General features: G+C 36.2%; 1 protein-coding gene across 1 annotated transcript in view; it reads left to right on the forward strand.

Annotated features, from left to right (window-relative positions):
• LOC115413934 (vam6/Vps39-like protein) overlaps positions 1-18,150 on the forward strand; it is a 45,500-nt gene extending 27,350 nt beyond the window's left edge. Inside the window, 7 exon segments of the mRNA XM_030127072.1 lie at positions 862-991; positions 3,820-3,962; positions 5,242-5,382; positions 13,448-13,531; positions 13,533-13,642; positions 15,729-15,789; positions 18,013-18,150. Coding sequence (XP_029982932.1) covers positions 862-991; positions 3,820-3,962; positions 5,242-5,382; positions 13,448-13,531; positions 13,533-13,642; positions 15,729-15,789; positions 18,013-18,150 — 807 coding nt within the window.
• Positions 18,151-18,806: the final 656 nt, after the last annotated feature.

The raw sequence follows: 18,806 nt of genomic DNA on the forward strand, positions 1-18,806 counted from the left end.
TATAAACAATGTTAAATTCCTTCACTAATAGCATAAAACTTAACTGAACAAGATAAACCAAAAAATAGAATAAGAAATTTAATTAGTGAATCAATTAAAAAAATACATAAATAATAATAAAAAAAGCACAAAAAATAATAATGAGGCATATCCAACAATGTTGCTTTAAATCATTGAAATATGTCAGGCTGCAAAAAAAAAGGAATCAAATTTTTATGTAGTAAATGGGGAAAAAAAAGTTTTGTGTTTTTTTTTTTTTTTTTTTGTATCAAAAAAAAATGCATGATGCAATGTTAGATGCATCAAAAAATGCATTTAACATTTGACCTAGCACAAAATAATAATAATAATAGTGCATATATTAACCAATGTTTCAGTTAATCATTGACATATGCCAGGATGAAAAAATCCAAAAAATAAGTAATAACATTTTTATGTTGTATATTGAAATAAAAGTTTTTTGTGTTTTTTGCATAAAAAATATCTGTTTTTAACCATGGCATTTAAAGGGTTAAAAATATGACAGTTATTGAGTTTTTGGTATTTTTGTTTTTGGCCCAAGTTGATGAAATACAATTATTATAATTTTTAAAGTTAAAAATGAACTGTATGAAAAACATATTGTCATTCCTTACGAATTATGAATACCAGAGGGTTCAGAGCAGCATGTTCAGGGAACAGTAGAGTTCCTCTGGGTCTGTCCTTTATGGTTACTTTATCTAACAGTACATCTCTGCATGTGCATTTCCAAGAATAAACACTGACATTCATGTGTTTTATTCCATTCCTCGAGGCTGGCATTCCGTTGTAGCTGTTTTACCATCGTGTGATGAGCTTTTTGACTCTGGTTTTTCTCACCAGAAGATGAAGGATGATTCAGACGGCGACAAGAAGCAGCAGATCCATCACATCCAGAACCTCTACGCCTTCAACCTGTTCTGCCAGAAGAGGTTTGACGACTCCATGCAGGTGTTCGCTAAACTGGGCACAGGTAGGGCTCCGGAACCGTGAGGTGTTCAGGAACAGTCTGTAAAATTAGAAGCAGACCTCGGTCAAACTGGGGACATGGTTCCGTTCCCCCCAAGGTGGTTCAATGGGCTTATGTTACCTTTTATTAGCTGCAGTTATATGGAGATGTTTTATGAATCTGTTATGACATTTAGTTTTTCTTTTCATCAAACAAGACATCTGGATTGTATTTTGAGAATGAGTCCATAAAAAGAAAGAAAGAATCTGACGTTCAGCCTTCCAGTGTCTGTGTATATGTTGTTAGGTCTTAAAAAGTAAAAGATTCATGACAGTAACATCACTATTATATCATAAAATGCGTGTTGGTATTGATTGAACTGTTACAAAACAACACCAACGTGTAACCAAACTGCAGCTGGTGGAGTATGTCATCAAAAAAAAAAAAAAAAAATCCACTTTTTTTAATAATGAGTTAAAAATGTTAGCTAACTTTAACCCCTTTAGTTCAAAATTCTTGCTTTAAATCTGAAAATCCACACTTCCATCTATCTACACCTGGATTGTTTATTTTTAGATCCACTGTGTTGGTGTACACAGGAAAAACTATAAGAGCACTATCACTGTCCAAATACTTATGGACATGACTGTATACTTGTAAATAAGATCATGAGATAAATGATTGGTAAAAACAAATAAATTAGTATATTTGTACTTCTTACTCCTTTTTGAGTATGTGATCTGTGTTCTTGAGAATTTCTTTAATTTGATTATTTTTTCTGTTTATTTTGCTAATCTTTTTTGTGTTTGTGTTATTTTCACATGCTCTGAAGTACGGGTGTCAAACATATGGCCCGTGGGCCAGTACCGGTCCACTAAAGGTTCCAAACCGACCTGTGGGATGAATTTGTAAAATGTAAAAATAACACTCAAGATTTTAACAATCAGTTTAGTTCAGGGGCCTCATACAGACCAGTATCACACTATAATAATAACCTATAAATAATGACGACTCCACATTTTTCTGTTTGTTTTAGTGTAAAAAAGTAAAATTACATGAAAATATTTACATTTACAAACTATCCTTTCACAAAAAATGTGAATAACCTGAACAAATATGAACAAAGTGAAACGTCTTAAGAGAAATAAGTGTAATTGTACCAATATTCTTCCTGTTGTTCAGTGTTTTGTGTATTTGTAGATCCACTGTGAAGTGTAAGTTGTAATTTACATGTGTAAATGATAAACTGAGGCAGAATATTGTTAAAATTGCACTTCACTTATTTTTCTTTAAAGATTTCAGTTTTTTAATGGTTGTATATTTTATTCACTTTTTTTAAAGGATAGTTAGATATAAACGTTTTTTCATCATGTAATTTGACTGTTTCACTTTAAATCATAGAGACAAGTTTGGAGTTGATATTATTTTTATATTATTATGTTCTTGTTTTACGGGTCTGATCCACTTCAGATCATATTGGGAGGATGTGGAACCTGAACTAAAATGAATTTGACACCCCTGCTTTAAAGAGAAATATATCAAACTCCTCCTACATCAGGGGTTTCAAACTCATTTTCTTTCAGGTTCCACATTCAGCCCGATTTGATAATAGCATAATAACCTATAAATAATGACAACTGCTAATTTTTGTCTTGGTTTTAGTGCAAAAATCCCCCATTAAATTATGAAAATACTTACTTTTATAAACTATCCAAACAAAAAAGACGTGAATAACCTGAAAAAACTGAAATTTCCTAAAAAAAAAAAAATATGTGCAATTTTAACAAAATTATGCCTCAACTACAACTACAAAAACACTCAACACTTAGTAACAGGGAGGAAATTGTTAAAATTGGGCTTAATTTTCTTTAGACATTTCAGGTTGTTCATATCTGTTCAGGTTATTCACATTTTATTGTTACAGGATAGTTTGTAAATGTAAATATTTTCATAATTTGTTATTTTTTGCACTAAAAACAAGACAAAAATTTCAAGTTGTCATTATTTATAGACATAATGAAACACAATTTTTTTCCACATCAAACCAAGAAGAAAATATGGAGTTATTTTTTTATAGGTTTTTATACTGTTATTATTTTACTGGAGATCATAGTGGTGTGTATGTGGAACCTGAACTAAAATTAGTTTGACATGAATTTTTGCACTTTGCAAATTCATCCCACGGGCCACATTGGAACCTTTGGGGGGCCGCATTTGGCCTATTTTAACATGTTAAACAGTATTTACAGTCTGTGTAGGACAGGGGTCTCAAACAGAAATACTCAAAAACATGCTAAAATACACAAAAAAATACACTGAAATACACAAAAAATACGCGATTGAAGAAGCTGAATTTCTAACATTTTTAGACATTTTTCTGTCTTTGTTCAAATTTCATTCCTTCCATTCACATGAATATCAGTCCAACAGGCCTCATAGTTACTGTGTTGAACCATCTGAACCATGCTTACATCTAATAACATTACACTAACACTTGTTCATGAGTAATGTTTGTTCTACTGACTCTGAAGCTGTTAAAGCTCATACCTAAACCCCTCCACATGTTTTTCATCACACAACCTTCACAGCGTATTTTTTGTGTATTTCAATGTATTTTTTTGTGTATTTTAGCATGTTTTTGAGTATTTCTGTTTGAGACCCCTGTCCTACATAGACTGTAAATACTGTTTAACATGTTTTTCATCACACAACCTTCACAGCTTCACAGTCAGAGCTCCAGTCAGCTGTTTTTTTTTTTTTTTTTATAATAATGTTGTAAAATAGTTTCATGAATCCAGTCCTACTAAAGAAAATCTGATCTGCTGAATGTGTGCGGTCCTCTTTCTCCTCAGATCCCACTCATGTGATTGGGCTGTATCCAGACCTGCTGCCTTCAGACTACCGTAAACAGCTGCAATACCCAAACCCTCTGCCCACCCTGTCTGGAGCTGAACTGGAGAAGGCCCACCTGGCCCTCATCGATTACCTCACACAGGTGGGTCTGACCACTGGAGCATACGTAGCATTCCTCACAGCTCAAATAATTCAAAACCCTGAAACCGAGACTGGTGGTTTAACTCTGAGTCACTGTTTCAACGAGGTGAGTTAACAACAACCCAGGACACTTATTTTAACCCTTAGTGACCCGTCAGACCCTTTTGAACATTTTTTGTCATTTTTCTTTTGTGAGTAACCATCAGTATGTCTGTGTTACAGCTTATGGTACAAATATTCAGTACAAATATTTCTTTTTAGACATATTTATTGGATCTAATACTAGTTACAGGTCTATTACACACTACTGACACTTTTTACATCCTGTGCTGTAAAATTATCAAATATCAATTAGAGCTGCAACCGATTAATCGATTAGGTGCTTGAAGCCAATGCAAAAATTCACAATGCGATTAATCAACTTGAATTGATTGAAGAGAAATATTCTGTTGCAGTTGTCCTGAATTGAAGCTTCTTTGTGCATCAGAGTAAGTGTCCGTGTGAAACACAACAGTGGAACCAATGTTTAACAGCAGAGAAACAAAGCAAACAAAGCTTTGATTCAGGAGAATTGTGGTTGAATGATTTTTTTTGGATCACTTTGAGTCGATTAATCGATTGCAGCTCTAATATTAATATTTCTTTCTGCTTCAGCTCTGCTTAAAACGACCAAATGTTTAATAATTTTCAGGATTTCAACCATTTAAATGCTAATTTTATTATGTGATGCCACTTGTTTTATTGAAAAAAAAAAAAAAAAAAATATATATATATATATATATATATATATATATATATATATATATATATATATATGGTGAAGGGATGTGTCATTGTTTTATATCAGCGTTTTGGACATTTCAAATATTGACAATAACGTTGATTTCATTGCATTAGTAGTTTTTATGTGAGATTAAAAAATGTAGTTTCTATGTAAGTCAAAGGGGGATTTTGGCCATGAGGGTCTGCACTGAACAGTAACTACTAATGCAATGAAACCTTTGACATGTACAAGATTTTTATATAAAACAATGACATATCTGATATTTTGTGTTGTTTTTTTAATAAAACATGCAGCTTCGTGTGTTCAAACTGACATTTAAATGGTTAAAATCCTGAAAATTAGGTGGTTTAAGAGATTTATGAAGGAAAAAACATTGATGATTTTGTATCAGTTTTATTGTGTGTGTACATTTTTGTCTTAAGGTTCCCCAGAGGTTATAAAGTAAAGGGTTAAAGGAGATGCATTAATAATAAAACACTTATTTTTATCATGACAGAAACGGAGCCACCTGGTCAAACAGCTGAATGACTCCGACCCGTCTACGACGTCTCCGCTCATGGAGGGAACGCCGACCATTAAGAGTCGCAAAAAACTCCTGCAGATCATCGACACAACCCTGCTCAAATGTTACCTACATGTAAGTCGCACACAGTCCAGCTCTCCATTTTGGTTTGGTTTTACAATTAATGCTTAAATCTGACACTCAAAGGTCTGAACAATCCCACAGACACAAGAAATGAGATTTACTATTTTTACTTTGTACAGAATTAGTCCAATGTGTAATTAGTGTTGATCATTTTAACGGAGATGGGAATGAGAGGAGCCTCCAACAGTCATTCATTGGTGGAGGGGTTCATGGGTATGGGGGTTCATGGGTGGGCGGGCCTATTTTTTGTGTATTTTGGTGTGTTTTAGTGTATTTAAGCATATTTTTGAATATTTCTGTCATTTAGTGTATTATGGGGGTTTTTATGTATGTTAATGCATGTTTTGGGGATTTTTTGGGGTATTTTAGCATATTTTAATGTATTTTTGGAGTATTTTAGCATATTTTAGTGTACTGTAGCATATTTTTTGTGTATTTTAGCGTATTTCTTTTTTATATTTTAGTGCATGTTTTGGAGATTTTTAGTTTATTTTAGTGTGTTTTTATGGGGCCATTATTGTAGCAATATTATTTGCAAATGCGTGTGGAGAGTTGAGTGTCCGTATTTCAATCTGTCTGTGCGCAGTCGGATTTGCAAATGTGTAAATGAATCTGTAAATGCGTGATGAGATTTGTGTGTCTGTACAACAATCTGCAAATGTGTAAAACAACTTGTGTGTGTGTAATCAGATTTGAAAAGTCAAAGTATTTTCGCCACAAGACCCAGAAATACAGACAAATCATTGGTTACAAGTCAAGCGGCTTCTCGATTGGCTCTCTTTACACACGTGAATTTTGCTACACTTCTGCCGTGACAGATCCACAAATGCGTAGCGGGATTTGTCTGTAAAACCAGGGTTTGTGTGCCTGGGCTCAGGCTGCCCTGGGCTCAGGCTCACAGGCTCCCTCATTCCGGCTGCGTTCGGCTTTGCTCGTTCTTGTACCTGACGTGAGTTTACGTGAGTTGTGCTTGCAAGGTTCACCAACTGCCGCTAAAAATCGAAGAAGAAGAAGATTCACCTGGGCAAGGAAAGATGGCTGCAAACGACGAGACGGGTCAGACGTTTGGGGCTACGAATAATGGCCCCATGGATTATTCGTAGCCCCAAACGTCTGACCCATGAAAATACTTTGACTTTTCAAATCTGATTACACACACACACAAGTTGTTTTACACATTTGCAGATTGTTGTACAGACACACAAATCTCATCACGCATTTACAGATTCATTTACACATTTGCAAATCCGACTGCACACAGACAGATTGAGATGCAGACACACGACTCCAACTGCGCAGACAGATTGAGATACGGACACACAACTCTCCACACACACAGATTGAAATGTGGACACACAAATCTCATCACGCATTTACAGATTCATTTACACATTTTTAAATCCGACTGCGCACAGACAGATTGAAATACGGACACTCAACTCTCCACACGCATTTGCAAATAATATTGCTACAATAATGGCCCCATATGTTTTTTGTGTATGTTTGTTTATAATAACTCCAACAGTCATTCATGTGTGGAGGGGTTCATGGGTGGGGAGGTTCAGGTATGAGCTTTAACAGCTTCAGCGTCAGTAGAACAAACATTACTCATGGACAAATGTCAGTGTAATGTTATTAGATGTAAACATGGTTCAGATGGTTCAACACAGTAACTATGAGGCCTGTTGGACTGATATTCATGTGAATGGAAGGAATGAATTTGAACAAAGACAGAAAAATGTCTAAAAATGTTAGAAATTCAGCTTCTTCAATCGCGTATTTTTTGTGTATTTTAGCATATTTTTGAGTATTTCTGTCATTTAGTGTATTATGGCAGTTTTCTACCTCCGCCAAGGAGGTTATGTTTTTGCCGGCGTCTGTCTGTCTGTCTCTGTCTGTCTGTCTGTCTGTCTGTGTGCAAGATAACTCAAAAAGTTATGGGCGGATTTGGATGAAAATTTCAGGAAATGTTGATACTGGCACAAGGAACAAATGATTAAATTTTGGTGGTGATCGGGGGCGGGGGGGGGGGGCATTGATCTGCCTTGGCAGAGGCCTGCACTCTCTGAGTGCTTTTCTAGTTTTTACATATTTTAGTGCATGTTTTGGGGATTTTTTGTGTATTTTAGCATATTTTAATGTACTTTTGCATATTTTTTGTGTAATGGAGACTGCGTTTTTGACGTGTTTCCAAGCAATTAATGTCCACACAGAATCTTTCGGCGAGCTTCCCACTTTTATTGAACGTTCGCAGATGGTCACATCAACGTGTCATGAAGATTACATGACAACATGACTACTGAATGATGATGACTTCTAACTGATAGTGGTAAAAACCGTACAATCTCTCCATCTCTTCCCAGTGACCTAGTTACCTGCCCCCTAAATAGATTTCCATTTACCCTCCCCTTACTCAAATCGGGAATCCACAATTAACTAGACACAAAAATAACATACATAAAGAATGGCTCCTACATTTTGTGTTTTTTATGCATTTCATCATATTTCTTTTGTATATTTTAATGCATGCTTTGGGGATTTTTAGTTCCCTGCGTGCTTGCATGCAATGCAAGGCACAGGGGACTATTGTTCATCATATTTATTATGACTTATTTATATTATTCATTTAGTGTATTACGGCATTTTTTTGTGTATTTTATTGCATGTTTGGGGATTTTTTGTGTATTTTGGTGTATTTTAGCATATTTTAATGTATTTTAGCATATTTTTTGTATTTTTCGTGTATTTTAGCATATTTTGTATATTTTAGTGAATGTTTGGGGATTTTTTGTTTATTTTTAGTGGGTGTAAACATAGTTCAGACTGGTCCAACATAATAACTATGAGGTCTGTTGAACTGATGTTAATGTAAATGGAAGGAATGAAATTAGAACAAAGACACAGGAAAAATGTCTAAAACAGTTGTGAATTTGGCTTCATCAGATCTGCAGGTACTCAGACTTTTCTAGATTTTATGATTGCATTCAATCCATAGTGCTTGTTTTTTGCATGGCTTTTAAACATTTATAAACATAAATCCCTTTAGACTACAATGAAAATCATTATCATACTTTATTGAAAAGTTTTCTTATACAATGACCTTCAGATTCCTCAACCCTCCAACTTTTTCTCCCACAAACTTAGGAAAAATAGCTGAACCCAAGCAGGACCGAAGCCCTCTGAGAACTGAGGGAAAACCCTGAGTTTGCAGCACATCCTGTACAGTCTGTAGAATTATTATCAGATAGTCCAGTACTGTCGGTTGGGGTTTGTTCATGCTGGTCCGGGAAGAATTAATGAAACTATGAAAAGCAGTTTGAATATTTAATGAACAGTAATTATGCAAAACAGTCTGTCTGGCAAGACCCACATGTCCTTAAAGGCATCATGTACACTATAAGGTAATGTTTTATTTTTATCTCACCAGCAAATGGGCCGATTCATAAATTTTAAATGCATCTTCCTGGGGACAATGTCTACAAAATTTGCTCACTGTTTTGAGGAATTTTGAATTTTGAATTTTTGACAGATCTTTGAAATATTCAAAATTTACCTCTCCTTATAATGGTCCATATTGTGATGCATCATAACATGGAAATGCTTAGAGGTATCAATGTAGTTACTAGTAATCACTGACAGGAAGCCATATTTGGACTCATTTGGGTCCATGACCTTTAACCTTGAGTGACCTTGAAGGGTCAAACTCAAGGTCACCAATGTCCAGATTTCAACAATCTTCTTCTCTGGAACTACTGGTCGGATTCATTTCAAATTTTATTTGTCTTTTCCTTGGGACAATGTCTATAAAGTTTGGTCACAGTTTTGACAAATTTAGATTTTTGAATTTTTTGACAAATTTCTGAAATATTGAAAGTTGTAACATAAATTTGTCGCATCATTGTTTGAGCCACGGGTTCACAGCGTGTGAAAAAAGTACCGGCTCATAGACCAGAATTATGGTATATATTAGGTCTGGGTATCATGGCCAATTTCCATAATCGATTCGATTTTGATTCACAAGGTTTTGAATTGATTAATCACGATTCAATTCCATTTGATCCAATATCGATTCGATTCAGTATTAATTGATTGCTTCAGATTAATTAAGTGATACCAAAGTACAATTTTGAGTTGTAACCTGATTATTTGACTACTGTAGTCATGCAACACATGAATATATCAGTATCAATATTGATATTAGAAAGGAAATAAATGTGACATTTCAGCAGGAAGTAGCTGAATCTGCTGTTAAACAATGAACAGGACAACAGTGGCTCAGAATAGACTTCTTCATCATCTTTATTCTGTTTTATGGCTGGTGGCTCCTACTCACGGGAGCGGGGCTGGGGGTGTGTGTGCATGCGCTCCATAATTGTTGGCTGGGGTGGGGTGGGGGGGGGTGTAGCGTAGCATTCGGACATTATCGCTTTACTATTCCTCTAACGCCATACTCAGCCATAGGTGATAGTATGGATCCAAATTATTATTCCAAGAACGACCAGCTTCCACGACTCGCCTCGGAGAATCTCCGGGCAGCCAGTTCCTGCACAGCGTGTTCCAGTTTGAGGCCGGAAGGAGGGATTTTCCCCACCCTTCCTCCGCGTCTTTTCCGCGCCAGAGCCGTAGCAAGTCTTCACCCGGGGTTCGCAAGACGGGGCCGCCTGCGCTTCCCGGTCCTGCTCTGAAAAAATCAATCTCATCCACTATTAATCGATTACGCAAAATTAAAACAAATTGATCTAAGATCATCAAATCGATTTTTTTACCCAGCACTATATATAATTATGTATGTCCATATAGATGTACATATGAGTATCTCCCCTATCCAACCTGTGGCATGTTCAGCATGTGCACAACAACTGTAAATGGTATTTATAGCTTTTTTTTGATTCGTTGGTTACATTTCTATATTTCGTCTTGTGTATCTGTTCGATGTGCTGCCTGAATGCTCTTTTTGCTCTTGTGTACTTTGTTGTGCTCCACTCTTTGCTCTTGTAAATTTGGACTTTCCCCATATGGCACTAATAAAGGAATATCTTATCTTTTATATAAAGTGTGTTTTGGTTGTAGGAGATGCACATGTTGAATGAACTTGTAAAGAACCACTTTAAAAGCTGCTGGAAGAGTTAAACCCCTATAGCTGTGGAACACTGTCAGCACTGCCACTGCATCTATTGAACTCATTTGGCATAAAGTCTGTCATCGCTTCATTGCCAAAGTCAGCAGTGACCTTTGGGGAAACTGTTAATCACTGACTAACAGAATCCTGCTGTCTGGAACCTCTAGTACAGTTGTTTTCATCTAGGGGCCTTTCCTTCAGTAGGTGTCACATGTATTTTAAGGTTTGGAACAAAACACATTTTAGCGAAAACCTGTGAATTGTACATGTCATCTGGAAGTTTTTTTTTTCTTTTACCTGTTTGCTGTGTTTCCTATTCTTCATCTATTTACTCCTTGGTTCAGGTGTGGAATGGAGACAAATATCCCTCTAGGCTGACAAATGCTTATAACTGTCAGCACACCTCTTATATTTCCTAATAAAGTATTTAACAGACTTTACAGTTTCCATCATCAACTGACAGGAGGCGTCACTTATCAGCGTGGGACTGGCTGCTGTGTTTTATCTGTAGTAATGAGGTCCTGCTGTTGATGTGGACATCAATCACCAGGACAACAAAGCAAAACTTATGCCAATCTGTGTGTCACATCCCATTTTTTTGGTCAAGCGCTTGTATTGTGACCAAACGGAGTGAGATCATGGATGTCAGTAGCCAAAGTAAAGTCTCTTAAAAAGCCTTTAAGTCGTGCTTGGACCTCAGGATCGTCTGCTGCTTGTCCACATTAAGAAGAACCAGTTGTTGCAGTTTGGGTGCATCCAGGAAAAACAGCACCAGGTGTTTCCTTTAAGAGACATGTTGGACTCAGCAGAACTACAAGTCAGAACCAGCAGTGAAATCCTGTAAGTACAGTGTGATTTGGTTGACAGGACTCAACTCTGTGGTAGGGCTGCACCTGTCGATTTGTTTTGAAGTCGAGTTTTCTACTGATATTGAGCAATTAATCGAGTAATCGGATTTCATCATCAAGCCATCATCAAAGCCGTCATCGAGACTCATTATTACACAATACCATACAATACAGTACAATACAATACAATGCCATACCATACCATACCATAACACATACCATACCATACCATATTACCTCTGCCAAGTGTAACGGTGGAGGTTATGTTTTCATCAGGGTTTGTCTGTTAGCAAGATAACTCAAAAGGTTTTGGACGGATTTGGATGAAATTTTCAGAAAATGTTGATACTGGCACAAGGAACAAATGGGGGGGGGGGGGGGCACTGATCTGCCTTGGCGGAGGTCTGCACTCTCCAAGTGCTTTTCTAGTTTATAAAGCACTTTAAAAACGCTGCAGCTGTCCAAAGTGCCATACACAAATCATAATTCAAGGGAATAAATAAATAAGTAAAACAGGGATAACACAGGATGCAAAGCAGGCTAAGGACAACAAAAAATACAACCATCATAAAAATAAAGACAAATTAAAATCAGGTAAAAATAACATTGGAAATCTAAAAAACATCTCACTCGTTGAATAAAAGCCAATGACAAAAAGTGTGTTTTTAGATGTGATTTAAATCCAGGCACAGACTGAGCCTGTCAAACATCTAAAGGGAACTGGTTCCACAGCTTTGGAGCAGCAACAGAAAAGGCACGTTCCCCACAAAGCTTTTTTTTAATTTTATATATATATATATATTATATATATATATATATATATATATATATATATATATATATATATATATATATATATATATATATATCCTACGTTCTAACCAGAGCTGCTGTGTTTCTCAGTTAGCGATCACGTTAAATTGACTACTGTTGCAGTGGAAGACTGGCATTTACCTTGTGCTGGCTTCAGATGTGGACTTACACACATTGCACGGGATTATACGTTTTTTTAGGTTCAAAGTGATCCCAAACTTTTGCCTTTTGCAGGACCGTCTCCTCACTCTCTTCCCTAGCACCAACTTTTTGACTCTTAAGTCGCATATGTCACTGTTACAGTCCGGGTAGAACCCGATCCCCCGGGGTGCAACACAAGTGGCTACTTAAACAAAATCAATAATTAAATGAATACTCAAAGCAAAAAAAAATGATTCGAGGATTTTTTTGTACTCAGATTACTCGAGTACTTGTTGCAGCTCTACACTATAATGGGTGTCCACAAAGTCTCTTTACAGTTTAAACCATTTATTACAAAAGCAGCTGATGAGATATGTTACTCAGATTTGTTCTATGGACTCAGTGTTTTCAAGTTTTAATCACATTATTGCATCATACGCAGTCGAATCACTTGGTCCCTTTTTCTTCAACGACAGATCAATTAGTGCGACTGTTGACCTTTGACCTTTGGACTGAATATGTGTCACCACAGCTGGATGACCTTCAACCAACTATCATGTTCCAGATAGACGGTGCACCACCACACTGGGTTCTGCATGTTGGTGGGTTCCTAAATCCAACATGTCCAGATCAGTGGATTGGAGTGGATGGTTTAACTCCCTGGACACATCCTTCACCATATATCACTGCCCTGGGTCTATGTCTGTTGGCTTATGTTAAACATATCACATATGGAACAAAGATACGGGACATCAACCACCTGAAGCAGAAGATCACTGAGCCTGTTTACATGATCATAAAAGTCAGATACTGGGAGTAATCGAATAATACTATTCAGATCTAACACATTTACATGCACTTACGAAATATGATAATCAATAAACCCTGGTTTAGACACTCCAGTCTTATTGGATTTCTTTTGAGTTTGTACGTATGTAGTGATGGTAGAATCAAACTTCCTGTTATTGTCTTCCACTCATGTCTGAACTACATAACTTCGGTTCTCTGCAATTTTAATTGTTTTTCCACATGCGCAGATGTAAAAGAACTAAATATCAGTTCTTTATCTCTACGTGGACTCATTGAACACAAAGTACAGTGCACGTTTAACTAATGCTTCCTGTCGTCTGTTTAGACAAACGTGGCCCTCGTGTCCCCCCTCCTCCGTCTGGAAAACAACCACTGCCACATCGAGGAGAGCGAGTACGTCCTAAAGAAGGGCCCACAAGTACAGTGAACTCATCATCCTCTATGAGAAGAAGGGTCTGCACCAGAAAGGTCGAGTTGATAACAATCAATCACCTGAACAGATTCACACTGTGTGGACAAAGTATGTGGACATGTTGAATTCAGGTGTTTCTGATAATAATAATTAAACAGGAAATGTTAATATTTCGTTAAAGTTTAAGTGAGATGTGGAGAACGTAGATGGTTAGTTGTGGTAGATAGAATATATTTACAGTCAGAGCATGACAAATATTTAGAAATTTAGAGCAATACATTTAAAATCATAGTCATCGATTTATTTAAAAAAGAAAAAAAATCAATGTTGAGAGAAATTAAGTCCAAACCATCTCTGGGGCATTTTGGAAACAAAGATAACAATTTAACCAAACTAACCAATGCAATGATATTTATCCCATAATATAAAACTATATTCTGACATCAGTCATCATTGTTTTGTATCCAGACCCCTGTTAGAAAAGAAACACCTGAATTCAATGTGTCCACATACTTTGTCCATATTAATGACCTACAGATCCAACAGATCTGCAGGAGTGACCTTATCCCACTGGTGTGAACTGTGAGTTCTTCTCAGTGTATTAAATACAACTCTTTGGACAAAGCTCTGAGGATTTCTGTACTCCTTTCACTGAATAATCTGTCATGAATATTGTCAGGGCAAGAAAAAAACAAAACCTGTCTTTCTCTTCTCCTAGAGTTTGCAGAGTTCTGCTTTAAAAATGAACCCTTTTAGCATAAAATGGTATTATTCTGTGAGCAGTATTAGATTACGCCACATTTGATTCATCAAAAAGATTCTGCATTTTCTATTTTGTGCATTTCTACACAAAACGAAAGACGTCATCTGTCTTCCATTAAGAGCATAGTGAATTTACTGAGTAATTTGACTTTTCCCACAGCTCTGTCCAAAAAATACATCTTTTACAAAAAAATCCCAAAACCGTCTATTTTTATAGTGAGTCGGTCTCACTTACTGCTCTGTGTTTTGCCCCCCATTACACAGGCGGCGGGGGTGCACTGAACATGCTCAGATGTCTATAGAAAGGACAAGGTCTATTCTATCAGCACATTTGGAAATTGTTCCTGTTGAGCAAATGGTTGAATTTTTATGAATATTTAAAAGAAATAATTTATTCCGAACGCTCACCACAGACATGTCAGGGTTAAAGCAGGGGTGCCCAACCTTTTTTGGCTCTTCACCCCATTTTGACATCACAAATTTCTGGCTACCCCAGACATGTAATAGTTTTCTATACTATGTTGCAAATAAACATTCATTTTAGAGGACGTTTAGTCTATATAATGTATATTATTGTGGACGGAGGCAGAAAAGCCAGGTGTAGATTACTGCACAAAGGGAGAATTTAGTTTTCCTTGGTCAGAATATGTACAGTCAGTCCAGCTTGGATTTACAAGGCTGACAATTAATACTGAACAAACAAGAACTCAAACTATGAATTATGAAAGAACTGCAGCATCTGAAACTGACCACAATGAACATTTGACAGACAAACAGAACCACAGTGCTGCAGTTTCAGACTCACAGTTTGTCTTTTATGGACTGGGATTGTCTCTGTTAACTCAACAACTTTTGTAAGTTTTTATTTTTACTTTTATCAATTACTAGAAATTTCAGGCGACCTCGTTTGAATTCCAGGCGACCCCACGTGGGGTCCTGACCCCAAGGTTGAAAAACACTGGGTTAAAGAGATACATGGTGTTTGAGTGTGAACAGAATCATATGACTCACATGTAATGAAACACATTGACGCTGATGATACTCCATAATAGAAATCAACAATTATGTAAAAAATAAAATAAAACAGCTCAACCCACCCCACCCTGTTTGTAAATGTCTATGAGCTTCCCACCCATTTTATGACATGGAGTTGCACTTTTTGTATTGTTTCTATCTCATGAAATTAGTATGAAATAAATCAACGCTACGGTCTCTAATCAGAGGAGTTCAGATGTTCTTAACTCAGAGTCCACTGGGTCAAACAGACTTTTATCCATCTATTCTAAGCAACCTAACTCACACAAACTTGGTGATTTTGCCATAAAACTTCTGCCTCGATCAGTTAATTTATTTGTCGGTTTGTAAAATTACACATTAAAACACCAGTAGGACATGACAACAAAGGCTGCAGAAGTTCACTTTGTATTCGTAGAACATTTAGATTTAGGGGAACTTCACAGAGTCAGTTCCACGTGGATAAAGACTGCATGAAGGTGAGAAAAGAGGACATAAACCGTGGATGAAACATGTTATACAATAGAAACAAAAGGAGAAGAGGAAGTTTGTTCTGAGTTACTGGAGAAACAAACTGGACCTGTTCCCTCTGTAGATATAAACAGACGATTATCCCAACATTATGAATATTATATTTCTGCTCTGAAATCTCCTAAATCCCACTAAATCTTCTTCTCACACTGAACCTTCAAAGTAAACTGAGTGATGTTACATGAAAATCAAAACCCCTGCAAAACAAACATTCACGACGCTGTGGGAAACGTCTGCTTGAATATCGATAAATTCCTCTAATGTGAAAACAAAAAAGTATGTTATTACAACTGTAAATATGTACATTTGAGCTGCACAATCTAAAAGCTATAATCAACGAGTATCTGACATTACACACAGTAGACTGTTTCTATCAGTCATCAGGTTATTTCATACAGTCGCGGAAAAAATGATTAGACCATCAGAAGTCATCAGAAACAGTAGTGCAATCCAGTACTAACTCCTGTGTGTATCATGTGACTAAAACAGACAGAAAAGAAAACATGGAATGTCTAAAAGCACTGTTTTTGTCAGTACAATGGCATATATTGATGGAAGAACTGAAGTGATTTTGGTTATTATCAAGAAAACATGGAAAATGGATAGATATCAGCTCTTAAATTAAAATCTTATAAGCTATTTTTGTTTGTATCATTATATTTGTCCAAACAAATGTACATTTAGTTGGACCACGCACTAAAATGAACAACAAACTGAAGAAAACAAGGGTGGTCTAATAATTTTTTTCGTGACTGTACATACACTTATATAAAGACAGAAAAGAAAAACATACGTAAGAAGTGCAGGTTCTGGAGTAGAATAGAATAGAATAGAATAGAATAGAATTGAATTGAATTGAATAGAATAGTTCTTTATTGTCACTGTTAGAGGAACAATGCAAATCAGTTTATCACCTCTGTTTCTTATTTAGCGGCAATGAGACTGCATAAAAGTATCACACAAATTATACTGAAAATACATACTGAGGAGTATTGACAATATACAGGGTGGGGAAGCAAAATTTACAATGAACATTTAGTTGTTTTTTCTCAGCAGGCACTACGTCCGTTGTTTTGAAACCAAACATATATTGATGTCATAATCATACCTAACACTATTATCCATACCTTTTCAGAAACTTTTGCCCATATGAGTAATCAGGAAAGCAAACGTCAAAGAGTGTGTGATTTGCTGAATGCACTCATCACACCAAAGGAGATTTCAAAAATAGTTGGAGTGTCCATAAAGACTGTTTATAATGGAAAGAAGAGAATGACTATGAGCAAAACTATTACAAGAAAGTCTGGAAGATACTATTAAAGAAGAATGGGAGAAGTTGTCACCCGAATATTTGAGGAACACTTGCGCAAGTTTCAGGAAGCGTGTGAAGGCAGTTATGAGAAAGAAGGAGGACACATAGAATAAAAACATTTTCTATTATGTCAATTTTCTTGCGGCAAATAAATTCTCATGACTTTCAATAAACTAATTGGTCATACACTGTCTTTCAATCCCTGCCTCAAAATATTGTAAATTTTGCTTCCCCACCCTGTACAAAAAATTACTGAGAAATACTAAAATATACAAGAAGCTAATGTCAGTATTAACACTAACTCTATAATACAGATTATATGAATATAAACTACTATGAGCTATTTTTGTTGTTACCATTATATTTGTCCAAACAAATGTACCTTTAGTTGGACCAGGCATTAAAATGAACAAGAAACTGAAGAAAACAGGGGTGGTCTAATTATTTTTCCCGCAACTGTATGTACGATATAATACCCTATTTTTACAGTTAAATTACTATTTTTCTCCACCTTTATTATTTGAAGTTTATAAACTAGTCAAACTGTAATACTTGCATCAGTTAAATGTACACTGTACTTGGTGTATAATGCTCATTGTGTATTAAATGAAGATAGAAGAGTAAATCCTGGACTGTGGAGCAGCAGAAGTCAACCATCCGTGTAATGTCAGACATCACATATCAGTTTTATTGGACAGGGTGGTTTATGTGTCAAAGGCCTCAGCGTTGACAACCCAACACACACACACACACACACACACACACACACACACACTCACGCACTCACACTCACACACACACCCACACACACACACTCACACTCACACTCCAACATCTGTTCCCAATTTGTCAAATGTAGGTTTTTGGCTTTAGCTTTCAGATCAGTTTATGCCAAACCAAACCCACCAGCACCCTCCTCAGTACCACCCAGTTCCAGTACCAGGAGCAGGACCGCCGTGAGCCTTTCTGGTCAGACTCAGTATTTGTGGGTTTGTGAGAGCTGTATTGAAGAAGCGGTTGAGTTGATCTCAGAGGAGGGTTCCTGCCTGTTGGTCGATCACAGCCGTCTCACTGTTCTTCCGTTTGTGGTTGGATGGTGCGGCTGGTTTTAATCAACCTGCATTCACTGGCTCTTTATGACAGTGGTTCTCAACCTTTTTTGGCTCGTGACCCCATTTTAACGTCACAAATTTCTGGTGACCCCAGACATTCAAAATAGAGGCATTTTTTTTGGCTAAAATTAATTTGTTTTTGATCTTGTAATAGTTTGCTATACTATGTTGCAAATAAACGTTAATTTTAGATGACATTTTGGCTCTATAACAGGGATTTTCAACCTTGGGGTCGGGACCCCATGTGGGGTTGCCTGGAATTCAAATGGGGTCGCCTGAAATTTCTACTAATTGATAAAAAATTAAAACTTACTAATAAAATTTACATTATTTAGCCTAATGTTGCCTAAAATTAACGTTTATTTGCAACATATTATAGCAAACTATTACACGATCCTAAACGAATCAGTTTTTAGCAAATAAAAGGTCTCCGTTTAGAATGTCTGGGGTCACCTGAAATTTATAATAATTTATAAAAAAAAGATTAAAAAATTTAAACTTACTAATAAAAATTTACATTATATAGCCTAAATGTTGTCTA

This window comes from Sphaeramia orbicularis, chromosome 22 (assembly GCF_902148855.1).
Source record: "Sphaeramia orbicularis chromosome 22, fSphaOr1.1, whole genome shotgun sequence".
In the NCBI taxonomy this organism is placed as follows: Eukaryota; Metazoa; Chordata; class Actinopteri; order Kurtiformes; family Apogonidae; genus Sphaeramia; species Sphaeramia orbicularis.